This window comes from Zerene cesonia, chromosome 17 (assembly GCF_012273895.1).
Source record: "Zerene cesonia ecotype Mississippi chromosome 17, Zerene_cesonia_1.1, whole genome shotgun sequence".
NCBI classification, from domain to species: Eukaryota; Metazoa; Arthropoda; class Insecta; order Lepidoptera; family Pieridae; genus Zerene; species Zerene cesonia.
In genome coordinates, this window is record NC_052118.1 from 153,070 (window position 1) to 174,705 (window position 21,636).

Sequence of the window (21,636 nt, forward strand, 5' to 3'; positions counted from 1 at the left end):
TTTGTTTGTCATGACTTTGACAAACAAACATGTTCAGTAACCAAATATATATGTACAGAGGAGCGAAGCGGTGCTCTCGCTCATTAGCCACGATCCAAACTTAATAATAAAGTGACCATGACCAAGCTTAAAACAATACTTAAACATTAAAATACATTAAAACATTATATAAAGTGCATTGACGAAGCAAACATAACTAGTAATTTATTATCACATTCGATAACAGTATTCTAAATTTTTTTTTTACAAATGAAATATTAAAACAGCCATATAAGTTCATTATATACAATCTAATAGTTCAGGGTAAACAATCCTCGAAGGCACTTGACTTTAGGTAACTACACTGGCCGTGGACTCGGTAGCAGTAAATAGAGATTAAAAATAGCAAAGAAAAGTAGAAACGAGATAGTATTAAGTGTGACTTTTCAGATTCCGGCTTCGTAGTGCTACAGGGGACGACGTACTGGACCGACCTGTTCGTGCGCCACTTTCTGTTCCAAGAGGAGCAGTCCATAGACTGCGACGATCTGCTGTTTTTTGTCCGCAAGCGACACGTCAAAGGGTCCTCCCGTTATCTGCCTAAGTACGAAGTGAGTATCGTATACCCGGCAACCTGCGTTATGTGCACGCTCCGTGCGACGCCACCAAAGTGGAACGAGTAAAGTACACTTTTAGCGAACATTTATTCTGGATTCGATACAAAGTTACACTTTGGTTGTGTTACAGTGCGTTGCTACAGATCATGTTACTTAAACTATAAAACAGTAAGGCCGACTACAATTTAGATTTAAGTTCCTGCTTGCTTATACGACATAGACGACAATGATACATTGCAATGTTTATTTAAAACACGTGTAGAAACAAAAAAAATAATGTATAAATGCAATGTTTTCTATCTAATTTCGATTTAACGTTATCATTCGGGTTTAACAAATACGCGAAGATAAACACTTTACATATTAAGATACGAGACGGTTATCGTATAATTAGTTCTTACTAAACATCAATATTCAATTTCAATAGTACACAAACCTAAGTATTATTTAGCTTGCATTGTGACGTATGTCAAAATTTTTCCGATTCTAACGGCTAATGGTGTATTCGAATTCAGTTTGTGCTACAAATGACGAAAGTGTTTAGTTTCTGGCTATCGTTATCCAATGTCGTTTTGCGTATAGGCTTGCCTTATGTTCATTGAACTTCGCTAACAAGATCCTAGATTTAGCACCATACGGATTAAAATTATCAAATTCTACGAGAAATATTATTTGGAAATACAAAAGTCTGCTTTACAACAGTTATAATGTACTTTATTTTAAACAATATAAAAATATTATTTCTTACAATAGGCTGCTATTACAACAAGAATGTACTTGGTAGTATGCACTAATACAACCACTCCACCATGCTCGCACTCAGTCAACGTTATTTAAAAACGAATCACAGTATATTTTTGTTAATAAATAGTATGTTCTTTGTTAGACTCGAGATTGATTATAACCACTTATAAAATATACAATTACAAAACAAACATTTCAATTTTTCAACAGTTGACAGTTCATTATAGTAATTGATCATTCGTTATTGTTCATCGTCAATTAAAATTTGATCTCTTAATCTATTAACAATAAAAGCATACAGAGGTCTTAGGTATTATTAAATAGAACAGTTTGCGCTAGGGAGGTCGCTACTCGCGGCACGCTCAGAGTCTATCGTGTATCACATGTGGGCGAGTGGACCTCGCGGGGCTCGCGGGGCTCAAGGGCACGGGGGCCCGCGACACGCACACTCTAGGCTTTCGAGGCTAACCGCTACATCGCCGGCCGGCTTGTTCGCAGACTGACGTCGAGGTCTTCCGCAAGGATTCCAAGAAGCTGCCAATCGGCGATCCCGAAATCGATTGGGAGGAGACCGTCTACCTGAACTTGATCGTCCATCAGTTCGACTACACGCTCACCTTAGCCATCTGCACGCGCACCAGCCCAAAGGAGCTGCAGGTGCTGAAGCGGCATTCGCAGAAGGTGAGCGTCATACGCGTTCCGGCGGGGGCGGCGACGGCGGACGCGCGCGTCACTAGCTGAGGCGGCTGAACAGCTTGGTGCGCGGCCACGGCAGCGGCCAGTCGTAGCGCCGCGGCACCGGCCCGCGCACGTTCCGCTCCAGGTACGTGAAGATCCAGTACCACCACTCGCGCTGGATCATGTAGTGGTTGTAGCCGTTGCCGGTCCGGTGCGGCGTCACCAGCAGCGAGTGGAATGTCCAAAACAGTCTGGTTGTTATGTAATAAGCTATGACCACGTCCACCGTGTAGTGCCCGTGGGCGAGCAGCACGAACGACACTCCCAGCAGGGCGGAGCCCCACATCGCCCAATGGACGGGCCACAGTTTCTTTGGTGAATATTCTGCGACTATGAGATAACTCAACACTAGTACCATGGTGTGTCCCGAGTAAATATAGTCTCCACAGTATGTATGCTTTCCGTTGATAGAGAGGCCGAATCCCGATATCAAATAGAACATTCTTCTTATGACGAGAAGCGGTGTCGTATTGTTGCTCTTCGGACTGCAGTAATATGTTGTGCTCGATACGGGCAGGACGGTTACGAACATGGTGAGTGATCGGTACAAATACAACAGACCGATAATGAAAAACAAACGGCGCGCGACGATGAATCTATGTTTGTGGAAAACTACTACTAGCATCGCCACAGTAGTCGATATCATGATGAGATATTCGGACACCGCCAGTCCCCAGTCCCGCGCCGTTATATTATCAAGCACTATATCGTTCAATGGGGCCGTCGTATTTCTGTCTGGAAGTCGCTCGTGGACGAGCGACAGAGACATCATGTTTATGCATACACATATGAAAAGGAAGAAGAATGAAATTATAGTCTTCCATATTTCTTTTGGATATCTTTCCTCTCTGACAGCGCCCGGCGGCAGTTCGACTATGAAGTCACCGGCGTGGGTGCGCTGTGGGGAGTGGTCCTGATCTGGATCGGACTCGTCCGTGGTCGGTTGAGGCGCGTCCAACTTGACGTTGCGAGCCAGCAGCGGTTGCCGCTGCATGAGTTCAGCTTGGTTTGGCATTTCACGTGTTTCGTTTTGACGGCGTGACGCGTTGTTGTTTAGGTCATTTCGGTTGAGACGAGCCTCGAAATTGATGCCTTTGATGTCTTCGTGAGCCGTGTCGGTCACGATGTCCGCATGGCACACTTGGCTGACGGGCGGCGACGCGGCGCGGGGCACCAGCGCTAGCTGCTTTGTGGGCAGCTCATTGGCGAGGTACACGCGCACGGACTCGACGAGAGGCTCTGCGTAGTTGATCTGCTTTGGTGGCGTCGGCTCCTTATCCGGGGAGCGAGCTGAGATCGTCATCCAATCACCATTGGTTTGAAGAGTTCCTGAAATTGAGATAAATCTCTCTTATAAATTGGTTCCACTGCTTTCTTGAGAGGGACATTGGAAAATATATTACATTTATTATCTTTTATGTTAATAGGTAATATGTTTGTTATTATCATATGAAATAAGTTTATTGACATAATATGAAACTCAAAAGGTGATATTTAGTGTCGCTAAATATAATCTTTTACACGAGCAACGTAGTCATGAATAAAAGAATTTCTCAATTTAAAGACATTTCAAAATAATATTAAACCTGAAATAATATTAAAATTGTTTCTCGTTTACCTTGTTTACGTTTAAAAACTTAATTTTTCTGGTTAGCAAATAGATGAGTAATTATAAAAGATAATTGTGCGAACTATTTAGCTTACTAGCAAACTTGTAATATAAAGTTACTTGAATATTTATCTTTAAATTTTAAGCAGTTTCATATGCATTACTCGAGTCTGAAACCTCATACTTTCACCGAGTAAGATTAATATTTTAACATCAGTAATTTAAGACGTGTCTATTAGATCAAACGCGAGTGCGGTTCAAAGACCTGGGGTTTCATTGTGCGAGCGGCGGCCGTTCTCTTTGTCATTTGCTAATTAGTGATTGTCGCGAGTCGCGATGCACATTGCACCGCTCCGGCCGCACACGGCACAAGCCGCGGCCGCCGTGATGTGTTCGAGAAACTGACAAATATAGATCGTCCGATAACACTCCCCTGACGACACGGTCGCGTAACCACTTCGCACTAAAAAAGCATAAGGAGTAAGTCCTATTGTCGACACTTACTCGATCAATGTGCGAGTTGTCATTCTGGCCGACCGTGGCTCTTCATCGATTCGGTCGTCCAGCGCGCTCAATAGAAAGCCAGACCCGCGTCAACAAACGGCGGGCGAGCGGGGGCGCTTACACTGCGTGCACTTTTACGATACAAAAATTATAAATTAAGATGTATTTCACTCGTCAACCTTCATTCACAACACACTGTCACACTTCGCACTAAATAACGGCCTCGCGCTGTGGCCTGCGGTAACGAACGTACTTGCTAAAAGTCGGACGCGTACTAGAAAAGATGTAATTCTCGTTGGCTCCGGGACGGCGTTCGTTTGCCGTCGACTCGGTTCGCGCACACTCGGCTCAATGGAAATAATTACGGCGCGTGACGTCACCGGGGGGCGCCGCTCCCCGCCCCCCTCCCGTCTCCTCCGGTCTCCCTCCGCCGCTCAGTGCGGCTGCACTGAGTGCGCGCCAACCGACAACCGCCATATCGCAGGATGGATATTGCTGCTCGGTTCTCACTACTACATAGCTTGCCGATAATGTTTGAAGCGAGTTCTAGTTAACCGTTAATTGAACGCCTTAAATCAATTTATCAATGTTACACACTGACGAGGTACGGAAGAGGGCTAATATTGGCTTTAATTGTGTTTATTTAAATTACTTCCTAAGCGAATAATAGAAAGTAAGCTTAAGTCAACGTCCTATTATGCATTAAGAAGTGGGCCAGTAAGACAATGCTATCGCCACGTTATTGTTCACGAATAATGCACCATAAAAAGGCTCAGTTAATGCGTCGCATAATTCTGCACATGCAAATTAGTCGGGGGTCACGTTGTCGGGGCAGGTTTAGATACTCCGTCACACAGCTGTGTTACGATTACGGTATAATTAACTGAGATAGAAAATCATTTACACATTATAAAACAGTTTTAATGAATTGTTAAAATGTAAAATCTGTGTCGGTGTTCGTGCAGGCGAAACGGTTTGTTTTCACCGGACTTCAGTAATTGATTGGTTATAAGGCTCATATCTGCATTATCGAAATTTGTCACGGTTTTATCTCAGATTATAATGTAAAAGAAGTTTTATATATATTTAGCATAATATGATAGATTAAATAACTTAATGCGATAAAATGCGAAGGAGATTTTCAATGTCTGGAAACTTGTTTTGAGAATATTACTATTTGAATACAATATTAAGCAGTTGTACCAAATAATTGTTATCTGAGGGCGTGATTCAAATAATTCATGATTAGTCATTCATATACAATGACAACATTAGTGGGCGATTAGGTGAACCTCGTTCGGCTACAAATGGTCGGAAATGTAAAATATACGGGCGTTGAGATAATTGAGCTTATAGTGAGCACCGTGACTGTTCACTAAAACATTCCATTGACAGGCTGTATAAGTGTGTAATTACTTATAGCGGACGATAACTCGTTCGGTTCAGCTCGTATGCGAGTCAATAGATTACTATGTGTGCGGTTTGTTCAGTATATATCTGAGCAATTTGCTCTTTAGCTATTTCCTTCGCATATCAGTAAAGGCATTGACGTAATCTTATGTATCGAATTTATATGATGTTTAATTCTGGTTACGATAACTTAAATTGACTTGAAAAAAAATTAATGAAACTTCTCTTATATAATATTCATGAGTTTTTATACTCGTGTGACGAGAATTCGTTCAGGATGTTTCTGGAAGTGTACGCGTTCAATGCGAACGGTTTGGGATCGGATCCGGTTTTTAGCGGGTGTCCGACGTCCGTTGGCTGCGATGCTGGCGCCCGGGCCGCCCCGGCGAGCGTCTGACGGAATATCCTTCAAGGTTAGGTACGGAGTTACGCGCCACGGGACCGTAATCCGTATCCACGACACCTGATAGCGTTGGAGGTATAGACATGTGGCAATAGACATTTGATTCTTACCATCGCTTTGAATGGAGCGAATAGGAGTTTCTTTAAAATCATGGCTAGTACAAGTTGTAATGTATAATATAAAACTAAGTATGTATGCTATAAATGCCTATTGTTGATTCAGCAAATAACAAAGGCCATCTTCAATACATTAGTCTCGCTCAAGTCACATATTGAAATTGCTTAAAATCGTTTCATAATAGCAAAATAGGAACATTCGAGATGTCACCCTGCAATTTTTTTTAGATTTTGATTAAAGAACTCGCCAGTTATTAAAGAAGATTGATTTCTTTATATGGGTGTATTGGACATAAGTGGAAGTCGTAGAAATCGCGTTGACCTAGCGTAATTGAGCGTCCCACTTGAGGCTGCAGCTGCCGGTGTTGGGGAAAATTCAATTTATTCTTCCCGCATATCTTTATATGGATCTATTTTGAGACATTCTTTATTTTTGCTAGTGGTATCATTTTAAAACTTAAGTGCTTGTCTTTTATCGTCTATTTGCGTGAGATTTGGATTCTTATACATATTATGTTAGTTAGTTTGGATAGGTTTCAGTTTGTACATTGTGATAAAAACTGAAACGTTTTTGTCTGTACGAATCTCCACATAGTCCAACATCTTTAAGAAACCGTAGGTATCTATTCTCCGCTATAAGAAGTGTTTGTTTGCACCTCTCAACGTTTGTCAAGAGATTTCTCACGATTAGCATGTATGTGGTCGTTATCGCTTGAGAAGGTGAGCTGAATGTGAGAGCAATTGAGTGGTTCGCCACATCGACAATCGACATGCCATCGATAAACGAAGCGCAATTGCTATAAATTGGTGTTGACAAGTCTGCAGGAGACTCGGCCAGTGGCTACGTGCGGTTCTCACATTAATTATATATGCTGATTTCGTTTTATATGTACTATTTACCACTTACAAGTCATTACATAAGAAGATTAAGTGTCAATGGCAAAAAGTAGCGTACTGCTTTCGCTAAGGGTAAATATAACATAATAAAATATAAGTATATAGTTTGGTCTAATTTCGGTGCTCCATTCATAGGTTATCGATTGCATTTTATACGTATTTATTTTAACTCAATGATAGATGGAATCAGTTGATTGCCGCCTTCAATTATATCTATTTCCAGACGTAAACATAGCGGACGCTAAATGAATCGTAATACGCGTTTATTCAATAAGCAATTATCGTCGGAATAAGTAATCAATAATTATAGAATATTCTCAACATCAAATGCAGGACGTACTAAGGGTAATAGTAACATAATAATATCATATTGTTTTGTTAATTTTCATTACATTTTTAATAAGTAGGTATTGAATATTTTGTGCAGAGGTTAAATTTGAACATTGAGATATACACTGGCGTCACTAGTAAATTGTGCGTTTGTTATCCTATATAAGTATTATACCCTATTTACTCAGTGGTCCGTAGACTGTAATATATATAAATATAAGTACTTAACATTAGTACGGAGCATGAATATTGTTTAATTTTATGGACTTTTGGCTATATTTGAAATGCATTCATTCAGTACGAATATCAGACATACAGAGCATCTTCCGGTCTTGATCTCGTGGATTTTGAAGGATAAGATATTGCAAAACTTTGCGTAAAGCCAAATTGTTATTTGTAAGTCGTGTATCGTTAGTGGGTGATTAAACGAAGGTTGCTCAATAATGTGGGTTTATATTGTTTCCCTATTAGCGGTTACTTGTGGTGGCTAAACTTGTTTCATTTATATGTATTTAAATAATTTAACATAAACATTATAAAACCCGTCTTGTTTTATATTTTAATCGGTTCCAACAAGAATAATAGCAATGGTTATTTATTTGTTTTGTAGGTCATTCATCACTAGAGTAATAGAGGAGGTCTCAAAGACGTTTCGATTTTGTTATTGTTAGTTATTTTTTCTCATTATGTCGATCTTGAAATTGTAAGTACTCGTTTATTATCTAATTAATTTAAATTCTTTATTATTTTTAATTCATACGTTTTTATAAATATGTATTTGTATACTGGTCCATCACAGCTGGTTGATGCCAGATTTCAGCCAATTCTATACAGATGTTTACTTGACAGACAAACGGTTTCACTAACACTACTATAGTAGGTACGATAGGGAACCACATTTTTAATCCCTATCCATTAGATTACAATATCAACAATATTCTATATCTAGTTCAAGAGCAAAATACAAAGCCAAATGCCAGACTTGTTGTAATATCTGTTTTATACGATCATCTATTGAACAAAACGCGATATTCGCTCGTTCATTTGATCACGGTGTACCCGCACACGGTTGTGGTCTCCATCACTAATGATATAACAATAGATGATAACAGACTGGTTACATTATGTGGTGTATTTAATGGCGATTAGATGGAGAACGTTTATCTGGTATGTTTTATGACCGGTTGTTTTGTAAAACTGCACTGCAGTTGGGAGTTGTATACGAGGCAAAATGCATAATCATTAATGATACAATTTTATAATCATATTGTGATATGGCAGAGGATTTTTATTTGTGATACATAAAATGAAATAATGCGGGAAACAGATGTATCGGAGATTAGCCAGATAGTGTCGGAGATTGTCTGTCAGAGATTGATTATTTTCCATTGTTATAGTTAAGAAATATAAAAATAAAATACTACATATTGAAGTTCCAAAGTATTTCAAGTTTTATATGAAAGAAATAAGCTTTAAAATAATAATTGGCGGTTGCATAACAGTGCAGGTAAGGCGACGAAAGTGAAAGCAATGAAATTTAATATTTCGTTTTGCTGAAATTTTTCGCGCCGCTCGGTGCACTTTTTTGCACATTCTTTCTACGAAATTTTATTTACGTCAAAACTTATTATATAACTATGTATTTAATATAACAGAGGTACATGAGATCTCAGTTCTTGGTCTTTTGGTTTTTTTTACTCAGTACTCATTTAAAATTGGTATGGATATTATGACAAAGTCGTTCCAATCTTCTATTCTCACCACGATAGCTGGACTACGGTTATAAATATTTTGTATAAATCGAAATAAACTAACTGGGCATTTTAAAACGCGCTCATATATACCAGAGTAGAAAAAAAAATATAACTTTTGGAAAGCGTTTCTCTCCATTGTACTTGTATTGTACATTTGCAATTTCGCATTTTGTTTTAGAATTGTGTAACCACTGTAGCTACCTTTTCAAGTTCGAGGGTACGTAAGCGGCTAATAATACATACTTGGGTGGTTTAATTGTCTTTTGGCACAAAAGCAGGTGAGTTGTGACGGCGGGTCAAGGTGGTCGTGCTGAAGTGCAAACTGGCCCACTTGCGCGCACCGGCAATTTGTGGCGAGTGCTCGATATCGCGGAAACTTCACCCATTTAAATTGTTTGCCAAGTCATATATCATGCTCGAGCGGTACATGCGCTATTGGAAAGAGGAGAATTAACATTGGCTGAGTTGTATCCTCATCAAATTTGTCGTCGATCGTATGTAATGCGCTGTCTTGGATATATGGACGGTTGACAGTGTTATCAACTGCTAACGATCAAGATATCTTGTTCTGTGGTTATTGGTGTAATAGATTACATCTGTATTTATAGGGAAATTAAATATAAACAGAATGTATTTATAGTATTTATAAGAATAGATTTAATATTCTCAATGCATGTAGCATTGTTTTATCGTTTAAAAATAATTTTATTTTTATAAACCGTAAGAGATTCATGAATGATCAAAGACTTCCCGAGTTTGGATTGACGATAAACAGTGAGATATAAGCTCCTATACCAATTCTTTCTTAATATTCCTTCAAAATACTGACGAGGGGAAAGATTAATCATAAAACCATTTATTCTAAAGTGAGGTGCGGCTCGGAAATTTATATTCTGGTGAGTAGTCACTGTAGACTTGTGGAAAACTCGGCTATTTTATGGCGTTTTTATTGCTTCTGGTGACGTAACTATTCTCATAAATGCTTCTCGGCGCCTTCTTGTTACTCGCTACATTTATTACATTTTAATAATATCCATTCCTGGGCGGAGTATCTTCATTACACATACATTAATTTTAACGATAGTGTATGGTCGTCGGTGTTTGCCAAGGATTTTGCACGGTTTCTCGCAGGTGACGATCGAAGCGTAGGCTCCCTTCGTTCTCACAATATAAAGTGCATGAAGTTCCATTGTTGCGTCACGTCTTGTCATTTTTTTTTGTTATAAGGGCAAAAACGTACTCAGCGGAATTCATCCGCTCCCACGATCGAGAGTTTTGCTTGAATTTCTGTAAATTCACGTGAATGTTGAAATGTGCAAAGTTGTTTAGCGTACCGACGCGTCGCTTGTTTGGATCTTTGCAGTGACGCCTAATTAAAGCTCAAATTTGTGTGGGAATGTCGATGTTCTCACGGAGATCAAACACGGACAAAGGCGATTAGGTTAGCGATTTGCAACGTAATGTTGTTTCCACGTCGTATATTTGTATCGATATATATATACACTATGCAGATAGCAACGTGACACCTTTCTCGAGTTATTTTAAACGATGTCATAGAGGACGTTAAACCCTGTCTTTATTATAAGTATGTCAGAAGTAGGTGTGTAATTTATATTTTTAAATTGCCCGACCATGAACTATCTTTATCGATACATTTATGAACAGCAGAACGTTAAAGATAAAAACCAGCTGTTGCTTTGTTGTACTTCATTTTACGAGTAGTTAAATGAAAATTTGTGAAAAATTTGTTAAAAACAAAAGTGTTTTGTGAACAACCTTATTTCTCTACAATATAATAGTCCTTTTTAATATATGTCTACCGTTATGCAGCAAATTAAACATTACTTATACAAGTGAGCATTTAGCTCGTACAGTGGGAACTGGAGAGCGTTACGCGAGGTGGCGAGTTCTGAATACATTGTGCAATATTTATAGACGGTAAGTAACGTCTGCTTTCGCGCCGTGTTCGCACGCTAACGTCCTCGGTGTTTTATTATTTAGCCCGACGGTGAGGCGGGAGAGCCCAGGGTGTAATACCGCTGAGTTATAAGCAATTTCCACTGTATTTGCCAATTTGTGCGTATAATGGTATAGAGACTCAAATTGCTAAAACTCGTAAAGACTACGGCTTTCGCTTTACAATATTTGTTCTTAATAGTTACGTAAATAAGTTTCTTTTTCAGGTTTGCTTCTTTAAAACACTCATGTAACATTAGTATTTCTATATTAAGTTGACCGTGTACCCTTTGTTTCTATTAAATCGTTTAGCAAGATTTGGCGGCTTGGAAGAAATCGCTGATAAGCGATAAGGTCGCCTTATGTACTATATAAGTCTCTTCTTTTGTATATTTGCAAACTTGTTTATTTGGTGTGGTACATAAAATTGTTAAAATAGATAAATAAATAAGATATTCGTATGAAGAGAATATTCCGTAGAAGTGGATTTCATCAATCAAACACTTGTTTTGTTTACGCATTGTTTTGATTCTCATGTATATCAGCGCGTTTTAAACCTATCACTGTGCCATTTTCGAGATGATACGGTGTTTTTATATCGTTGAAAATAATGTAGGTGGGCTGCTATTGAAGTCGCTGAAAGTTTTGTGTTTCTACCGATTCTTTTACGTTTCTCACTCAGAAAAGTGCATTCCATACATTAAAAAGGTAGTAATTTAATGCTGTTTTAAAACAGGTGTTTCTTGGTTATTAAAGTAGCGATTGTAATAATGTAAAGCGATGTTGTTAATGCACGTTCAATTGTTTACTCATTAGCAATATGGTTTGCTTGTGCTTGTGCAACCAGCAGCTTTGTGGAAATATTTCGTGAATCACGGTTTATGAACTGAGACGTGTCGTCGTAAAAATTGATCAGTGAGACACATGTGGATATGATACTGAGTTCAGGCTGAGGCTTGCCAACTTTTTTTACTTTAAATAAGATGGAGTCATTAACACTTTTAGAATGATATTGCGGAAACTGATTATGACAAATCTCACTGGACAACAGGTTGGTAGTAGTGTATTTTAGATACTCTTAGTGTTCACCTATACTATAATCTTATTATGAATAACTATTATATCCATTGTTATTTATACCGATGTCTTTGATAATTAATTGCCGACCTTTTTATTTCGCAAAATATTTGACACATACATGAACGGTTTTCCATTTATCAAACAATAAGAACAAAACACCAAAGACCAAATCGTTTCACTAATCCCTTCACCCGTGGTGCAGGTGTACGCGTCGCCGAGCCGCCGCAAGATGGACACCAAGGGCGAGGGGGAGGAGATGACGTACCCGCACATATGCTTCATGGTCGACAACTTTGACGAGGTACCCTCATTTCCTTTTGCGCTTTGTTACGATAACGATGCGATTTGATGGGATGGGTTAAAATCAATTGATTTTAAAGAGCGGCTTCGATATTTCGAGGTTCTTGGTTTTAAATGTTCGTTTTTGAAAACTTTTCTAAAAATACAAACGTTTTTTGGAATTAGTTAAAAAATCATGATTGTATTTTTTAAGCCCATTAATTAAGATACTTGGTTTTCCAACCTGTTAAGGTAGTGTTTATGAGGAGTCTAAAATGAGGCAAAATACAGGTACAATAAATGCTATGTATCCATCAGGAACTGTCACAGAATTATCAAATTCTGTGACAGTTCTCCTTACTGAATACGCGCAAACCAACTTAGGTTCAATCAAAAACTTACGGTAAATATGTTGAAAACGTCATTTGGCAAAATTATTTGAACTCGCGTTTGGAACTCCGTGCGCTAATGTTGGTTTGAATTTATGCCAATATTGACAAATGGCTGTTTATTTGTACCCTACTACACTAACAGTTTTGTTTCAAAATTAATTTATAGTAAGTAAGATACTTCCTTTCTTCCTGAATTACAATGATTTGTTTAATGATTGGTAACTTGAATGGTTATATTATTTATTTGTTTTTGTTTCCTTTTGACGGTAATGCTTTGATGTACTATGCAATTTTCTTTTATTTTCATGTGAGAATATCAGACATCATTTTTATATTTAATGAGTATGTGACAGTCAGGCATTCTTTTACGCTCACAAATAAATCTTTATCGTATGAACACACTACAATGCTTTACTCTCCAACTGTATGCCAACATAAACATTCCTTGAATACGGCTTGTTATTCTGGCTAAGCTTTGATGTGTGGCTGGATAGAGAAAAAACTGTTTATTCGTCGAGTTAAAGGCTAATTGTAAACTATTTGTTGCATTTGCATTGGCTTTGAAGTTTTTAATGCAGATTTTGTAGGGTACTTCCCGGAACAATGATTTTGTACATTGAACAGACCTGCGATACTGAAGATGCATGGCTGTAATTGATATGCACTAGATCTTCGGAAAGGAAATGATGTGCACATATTTCTTAGCAAGAGGGGTTAAGAATTATTTACTTATACATCTAATGTGTTTCTTTATTAGTTAAAAAGTCTGAAGTTTCTTTAAAAATAATTATTATCTATTATGTAAGTTAAATGAAAATGCCTCTCAGTTACGTTAAGATGGCTTTCATAGATGTAGTGGAGTGATTTAGAAGGGCCATCCACATAAAGTATCATTCTAATTAATTCTATTTTTAGAGTCAATTGATTAAAAAATCTAGATAAGTTTTACGTAGGTAGAGTATGCGGTAAGAGTAGGGCCGCGTTAGGGCCTCGTTAGGGTTATCATAACCTTACACCATGTCTACCGTAAGTGTAAGACTTACGGTGTGAAATGTTTCTGTAACGATGCTGCTGATTCAGGTTGAGACCTGAGGCTATTCAAGTAACGTTCCAACTCGCCCATATAGGACGGATCCCATTCATTAATGTAGGCAACACATCTATAACGAATTTGGTGGCTTATGACCACACAAGTCGTTTGGTATCCACATTTCCCTAGCACTACCATAAAAAATAAACGTGTAGAAAGGTGAACTTTACATCATTCATGAATATCGAACTCAGATGTGATTGAAGTGCCCCTTTTTATTCCAACGATCGCGAATGCATTTCATAGATTAGAAAACCCAGTGGCTACGTGCCAACGTCGCGGAAAGTTGGTTTCTCTAATCAAATTAAAAGTTGTTAATAGGAGCAGCGCGTAATGAAGCCATTTCTGTTGATTTTGGTCGTATTGTCCCAGTATAATAGCTCTTTGTTCCCCGAATGCGCCGGAGCTGCACAGCCGACAATGATTTGTCGTGCCAGTTCGTTAAGACTTTATAGTCAAGTTTTCACTTCTTAGCAAAAATCCAATTAAACGATGTACACTCACGTTGCTTTTAAATACCGAGAAATTGGTATTTTTCACAGTCCACTCCCTAATTAAGTTAGCTTAGGAACTTGAGTGAATAATAATGCAGAAAACGTTGGCAGGTCTTTATGTTTGGCAAATGCAGAACATTCGTTTGGCAACAGTCAGGTAGTCAGAAGCATGAATTCAATATTCTAAATGGTATAAATTAAAACTTAACTGGCATGTTTATTAGTTAGAAGCATCCTTAATAATATTGTAATTGCGTATTTGTGTGGAGAGAAACGATTAAACGACACATGAGGCGTCGGAATAAATCTCATATGAAACGTCGTCTACACGTGAAGGTAAATAATTTTTGGAAAGACGAGTTTCTTAGGCACCGCACACCATTGTTACAAAACTTGTTGTTTACTTTGTAACTAAAGTCGTATTGATCGAAACTTCGAAGGAGTTATTCCAACTCTAGAAAGATCTTTAGATGATACACGAGCGTATAAAATTTCACTAGAAACAAAACGCAACATGCAACTGGAATTCTGCAATCGCTGTGCTGCAGGCTCGCATGTAGAACGGTGAAATAACGGTGTGTATGCGTATCTTGATGCACTTCGGTGTGAAATGACAGTCTGTAGTACTAGCATACAAATTGGGTCAAATAGACATGAATGTTTGAATCATTCATGATGTAAAACAATCGTCAGTAAAAAAAAGAATCCTTAGAAAAAGGTCCCTTTAAAACTCCAGTTTATTTAATCACATATTTCATTTTGCTTAAATTTCAAGGTAACTCAAATCTTGGAAAACGAATTAATGTGGTTTCAATGTTACTATAAAATTAATTTGAACGAAACACAACCGTTTATTTTTTTTCACTTTTCAATTGTTTTCGAAAATTAAATACATTGAAATAAAGTTAATGCTGAGTCTATTGCATATAGAAAATCAAATACAAAGTCGGCGGTGCATTCAGATATATCATAAACGACGCGAGCTCAGTGTGGCCCAGTGGAGCGCGGCGCACGAACCAAAATGCTTTTACTGATATGCCATTCTTTGCATTCATACGAACCGTTCACTTTATATGCATTATAGTGTCATCGAATTTACATTGTTCAGGATTAGCTTTATATCGTTTATTATCAGGATTAAGATCGATGTCTTTAACTTATACAATATGACAATAACAACGCTTTCGGAAACGCAGAATATTTTTGCAGCCTGTAGACAGTAACAACATTCTTTACAGGCTTTTTAAGATGATGTACGGATCTGCGCTAAAGTAATGGAGAGTTTACTTTATTGCTGGAAATAAAGAGGTAGAAGTAGCAAAAGTTTTAAAATACTAATATTCACGAAAAAATCGCGCTCATATTTTTCTTCAAAGCTCATATTTTGTAAAAAGTTACGGGTTTTTTTTTTAAATTGTGTATCAATCAATCAGATTTCACAAGATTCCAATGAACTCCACGACTCGGACTGTATGGCTTCTTTGACCACAATCTCATTAGCGAATTTCTTGAGCACCGCCCGGTATTGTTTTCCCCATAATACGATAATGTGAATTAGCATCGTGTTTTTTTAACAGGATAACGTTAATCTTTTTTTACATCCGTATGTTGATAAAAATTCGTAAAAATAGTCGCTTAACGGATTTGGGATTCATGCGTGGTCAGATTTTACATTCGACGATTAGAATTTTAGTCCATTAATTTTTTTTTTTACTTTAGCGGTGATCTGTATAGTAATTCCGAGTTTCAAGGTGTCCTCGATGCTTACGGCACCGCCTCTTGTCGCGGACGATCACATTTGTGAGAATCCAGCACTAGTCAGTATTGCAACACATTATTACGCAGTGAATATTATCTAGAAAATATATTTTATATATTTAGACTTTGACATGTGACGGCACGAAGCTTATGACCTTGAAAAATTGATAACATAATATATATCTGACTATCAATCAAAATAATTAAAGAGAGAACGGAAAAATTATTTAAAGCTTTTTATTTCGAAACTCAAATTCCATGTGTTAAAGTATAATATGGTGTAAATTTATGTTATCTTATTTTTTGAAAGGGCTGTTTCACTTGACCGCTTAAAGACAGGCTTTATTGCGCCCGCGCCGTACGATCGCGATCCGCTATTGTGATATACTTAGCTATCGTGCCTGATAATGATACGATACTCGAAACATTTTAATTCTATTTTATCTTGTTTTTATAGTCTGTTTTCCATGTGACCGAAAGATATATTATACTGGTTTATTTTGATAGTTCCAGAATGATACTAATCCTGATAATAAATGTTTACTTCTAATAAAATTTATGAATATTTGGAATTGTATTGGAATTAAATAATATAAATCATAGGTTTTAAACGTGTGCACTCGTGAAACTTAAGTGCCTAAGTATTATGGCTCCACTTGCACTTGACTTTGCTTCTCATCCAAGTCATACTAATTACTGAAACATTGCGACCGCAACGCTTAGTTTCTGTATAGAAAATGTAGTTTAAATTTGCTTCATCAAGATTAAATTCCGTGTTACTCGAGTAGAAATCAATTAGTAAACATTTCAGTTGTGGTTGTACGCATTAGTCAGTATTTTCCGTATTTCTTCTATCTATTTTGAGATGTTGTGACGCAACCGCTTCAACATCCCAGCACCTCGGAGCAAGTCATAGTTAACCAAACGTGTTTTGTATCAATTGCTATCTAGCTAGTTCGTTCTCGGAATGACCGTAAGCTCAGCGATTGTACATAGGTATCTAAACATTCTGGTGGGCCTCTTCTTAAAATGGCCCTCGCTTGTTGTAAACGTAACTTATTAAACGATTGAAATAAACAAATGCTGTGAGTGGAGTTCGCATTTATACATATAATTTTATGTTAATTGTTTCCTCATATATTTGGTTATTAATGTCGAATATATTATGTATGTATTTAGGATTATTGTGGTACAACATGTTTCCAATGTCACGGAGCGGCGGCGCGTCGTCGACCGCTCGGTGCGACGCGAGTGCGGCGCCGGTGCACGCGCACCGGCCTCACTCCGCAGTCTACTTGAGATTCGCAACTCGTAGAGCATCATGACACGCTCGTATTATAGTAAACCATCAATGAACTTCTATGTGATAATCAGTACCGCTTCCTTGCACGACTGTATTATACACGATTATATATTATGGTGAAATGTTAACAATTTAATTTCGACGATTTATTTGGTATCAATGTGAAACCTTGCGACTGTCGTTACTCGTTCATAAGAGTTTAAGGTCAACTAACGTAAACAAGTTTATTAATCTATCGGCATCTCGAACTTTCTGTGACTGTTTTATGGGTGCGGCTTGAAAAGAATAACTGTTTAATATGGAAATACAAACAGGAATAGTTCAGATTAAACGTGAATATACTAACTGGATTTGTATGAAGATATATGAGAGCGTTGTTGTTATTTCTGCTGAGATGCTTCGTTCGCAATAATGATGTTCTAAAGGCGATAAAAAAGAGAATTATTTAAAATAGATTCTTTAATAATAGCAATAATGTTTTTATGTCGATATCGATACAATGTAATAAAATATCTATGGTTAATAAATACATAATATCTAGTGAAAGATAAGCGCGGAATTATAATATCCCACTTCATTAGAGTGTACGTGATGTAGTCTGTTTTTGATTGAACTTTATGACTCGATTAATGTGAATAGGTAATATGAAAAAGTGATACTGTTTCAAATTACAACCTATATGTACGTCAATTATAGCTTTTGCATATTGTGTGATTATTAAAAAAATAGTTATTAGTAAAAATAAAATAAACATAGCTTCAAATAACCTTAAAACACGCTTTAATTATAGAATCAGAGCATAGGTAATAATTTAATCCTGGCGATCCTAAGTAGGATAACAAGATAATCTTATGAAATATTTGTACTGTTACCGATCCTTAAGAATTGTTTGAATTAAATCTGTTCGTTTTAAGTATGTCAAAATCGAGTAGAAAGGAGTCGGTTGCATGCAAACTTACAGGTGTAGCTAATAAAAACGTATTAAAAAATCTCCTGTTTTCCATCAATATCCGAATGCTGAAACATGAATAAATTTGAGGCTTATGAAAGAGATTTTTATTTTATGTTTAAAAATAAAGCCTTTGAGGGGTTTGAAAATACTTCAAAGTACTCGAAAGCGACACTGATAGCGCGAGCCTTAGCAGCGGCTTCAATATTTTAATATTCGAGTGTTCCACAAAAAGCCTTTAATACTATAAGAATATTTTTGCTACAAAATATGGTTTTCAATCATTGACATGGTGCGGACTGTAGACTGTAGAGTGTTTATGTTGGACGCAAATTGATTGCCGCGCATCACGTGTCGAGCAATGTGTAATCAACGGACCGGTGTGTCGTCCCTCGCCCCTCGCCCCCCGTACCTCGCCCCTCGCCTCTCGCCCCTTACCTTATCTTATTGCTGAATATTTTACAGATAACATTTATGTCTGCTTTTCGCACCTATTTATCGAGCTGTTGAGGCGTCATCATTTTTTTTGGTTTCGTTGTATCTTTATATTTAATTTAACATAATTATTTGTCAAACAGACGTGAACTTTGACGTGAACGTTAATTTATTAGGTACTTATTTAATGCATTTTACGTATTGTTAAGTCGTATTTAAAATCAGCTTCAATAAAATAATGTATAAGTATTATATACAGTTAACTTTATTTATGACACCGATATTAACGATAAGAGTTTGATTTACTGCAAATAAACGATCGTCCTTGATTAATTCATTTCGTACTATCATCGAATTGTCGACAGGACTGTCACACTGTACTATTTCGTCCGACTTGGCATAGCGCGCGGCGCTTGGAGTGCTTCCAGCCGGCCCACTACCCTTAATTGTTAATTGATCGTTTCAGTATTTACACTAGGCCTCTAAATAGCGATCTTGTCCCGAATAGCCTTTTGGATATGAGCTGGAGACATGGATTTTTAAAATCATTTGGAACAGATTTTCCAAGAGAAGCGTTTCTTTCGTCACATTAACTAACAATAATCCAGCTTAAATTAAAACTATTTATTGCTTTAAGTAATTACTGTAAAGTATAAAATGTGATTCTGTTGTGTTTTGGGGCTCGACGGCCATTTTTGGTTGAAATTTATTACCCTGCTCAAACCCACGCATTTCTCACGAGTAACTCTGAATGCGTGGGCCGATCTGTTTGCTTTTGTCGGGATATCTAATAGCATTGTAGTACTTTCTTTGTTATAATTAAACAGTTATTAATGTACACGTAAACATTAGTGTTCTATACATACAACACAGTATTTATGAACAACAATTTATTCTCAGTTAAATTGTGTGACAGAAGTTTTACATCTCGATCTAGGAATGTTCTCTGCGTCATCCGTTTGGAAATAGCTTACATAATTCGGCTGTTAAGAAATTGATCCACTATGTAGTTACATAGTAAATACAAAATAAACCCCTTTAGAAATTATGAACAATCCTCATCTTATGGGATTATGTGACTCAGTCTGGTCGAATATGTAATTATAAGCTCAGATAAGCAAGTAGGTAAGGATGACTCAAAGTACAAGCGGCATGAGCCTTGAATGTCATTGATAGCATGCATGATGAGCGAGCCAGAGGGAATTACTTGACTTGCCGCTAATTAAAATTCACGTGACGTATCACATCCAACCTTTATCCCTCAGGGTTTTGAAATTATCATTCGCAAATGTTAATGCGATATTAATTTGGAATTTATTTAATTCAATTTGGAATTTAAATATTTATATTCTTGTATGTAAACAAAAAATACTATAATATATTAATTAAGGCGATTCTGGATGAATTGATGATATCAGCTTGAGAGTATTAAAGTAACTGTCTATACACACAATAATGCCAACGATTGTCCTGTATACTGTGATGCAATTATGTTTTGTATATTCCTAAGCTGATTTTAATTAATGAACGCCGGAACATGAATTAAGAACGATTAGCAATTAAAAATGATCACTGTTTATTCACTACAGCATCCATGTCATTAAATACAATTAGTAATGAGTTTCCGGGAATTCTTATTGACACAGCACATAATCCAAACAAGATGTGAATCACACCGATTGTGACGCTGAGGGTAAAATTATAGGTGACGCGTCGCCTTATCAGACGCTGTTATTGAAAACAAACAGCGCGTTCGTTGATATTTGGATGTGTGCCCGGAGCGCGCGTGTACCCGCATCCAGTAGTCAGTTGTTTCACCGTGCAACGATTTTAAAATACCGTCCGTTTCGTTGTCGTAAAAATAAATTTTTGCTTATCTTATTGTTTTAATTTATTCTTTGAATACTATATGTTTTGATTCCAAACAGTCAAAATATAATTTGTAATACACGTTGTATTTGTGAATACGTTAGAATTATGTAGTCATTTGACTGATACTCATACGGTATTGTGAGATGAAGAGGCCGACTTTTCTCCGTTTGTACATTCGAAGTTTCGTACAGCGATGATAAATTGCGGCTAATCCCACTCGCAACCGATTATTCTACACGTCTTGACTATCTCGTGAGTCGTGACCCAGTTTTTCGCGAAGCCTCATATGTCTCCCGAGCTATAGGCCGGATTGTAACTTTTATGTATTGTAAGTTCTCCATATAACTCCGGTGACAGAATTAATAAATCTAACGCTCGTCGCGTCTGTGATTCGGAACAAACTAATGTGAGCATCCATTGAGCTGCGTTGTTACCGGACTATGTTATCTATCGGACAATCTTCCGCGTTGCGTTACATTAGACCTTGTCTAGCTTTGTACTGATAATGGTAACTGTAAAGCGTAATAATGCGTCAATTGTGGAAATTAATGTATCATAAATAGTATTAACTACCAATATATGTGTAATAAGATGTAGGTTCAGTTGAGTCATGCATGTACATGCACACTGGATAGACCAAAATATAATCTTTAGTGCTCGTATTTTCTCCGGTTCAGATTGCAGTTTGTATGAATGTTATTGTGTATGTGTGGGAGACCAGATGTGCATTCTACTCTACCCCGATTTTATTCTATTAATGGTCTGGAGGAATGTTTTAAATCTTTTAATACGAGAATATGGGCAAACCTATCACTCCAAAATTAAATCAAAACATAATAAATGGGTCTTGAGGGATTGCAAAATTATTTGGAATGTGCATATGTGATATGGTTTTCATTTATAGAAAGAATTCGATGCAATACTCGT

The 21,636-nt window shown here is 37.3% G+C and overlaps 2 protein-coding genes across 2 annotated transcripts in view; one reads left to right on the top strand and one right to left on the bottom strand.

Annotated features, from left to right (window-relative positions):
* LOC119833326 (uncharacterized protein KIAA0930 homolog) overlaps positions 1–21,636 on the top strand; it is a 39,482-nt gene that overhangs the window by 3,085 nt on the left and 14,761 nt on the right. Inside the window, exons 2-4 of the mRNA XM_038357311.1 lie at positions 430–590; positions 1,839–2,021; positions 12,340–12,438. Of these exons, the coding sequence (XP_038213239.1) occupies positions 430–590; positions 1,839–2,021; positions 12,340–12,438 (443 nt within the window). The remainder of the gene's footprint in view (positions 1–429; positions 591–1,838; positions 2,022–12,339; positions 12,439–21,636) is intronic.
* LOC119833244 (phosphatidylcholine:ceramide cholinephosphotransferase 2-like) lies at positions 236–4,578 on the bottom strand. The gene is made up of 2 exons (XM_038357182.1): positions 4,192–4,578; positions 236–3,407 (listed from the first exon to the last, which is right to left on the bottom strand). The coding sequence occupies exon 2, from the start codon at positions 3,379–3,381 to the stop codon at positions 2,074–2,076; it is 1,308 nt and encodes a 435-aa protein (XP_038213110.1). The 5' UTR covers positions 3,382–3,407; positions 4,192–4,578; the 3' UTR covers positions 236–2,073.

Excerpts from the sequence above, each read along its gene's own strand:
- LOC119833244 (XM_038357182.1), bottom strand. The coding sequence starts at position 3,381 with ATGACGATCTCAGCTCGCTCCCCGGATAAGGAGCCGACGCCACCAAAG.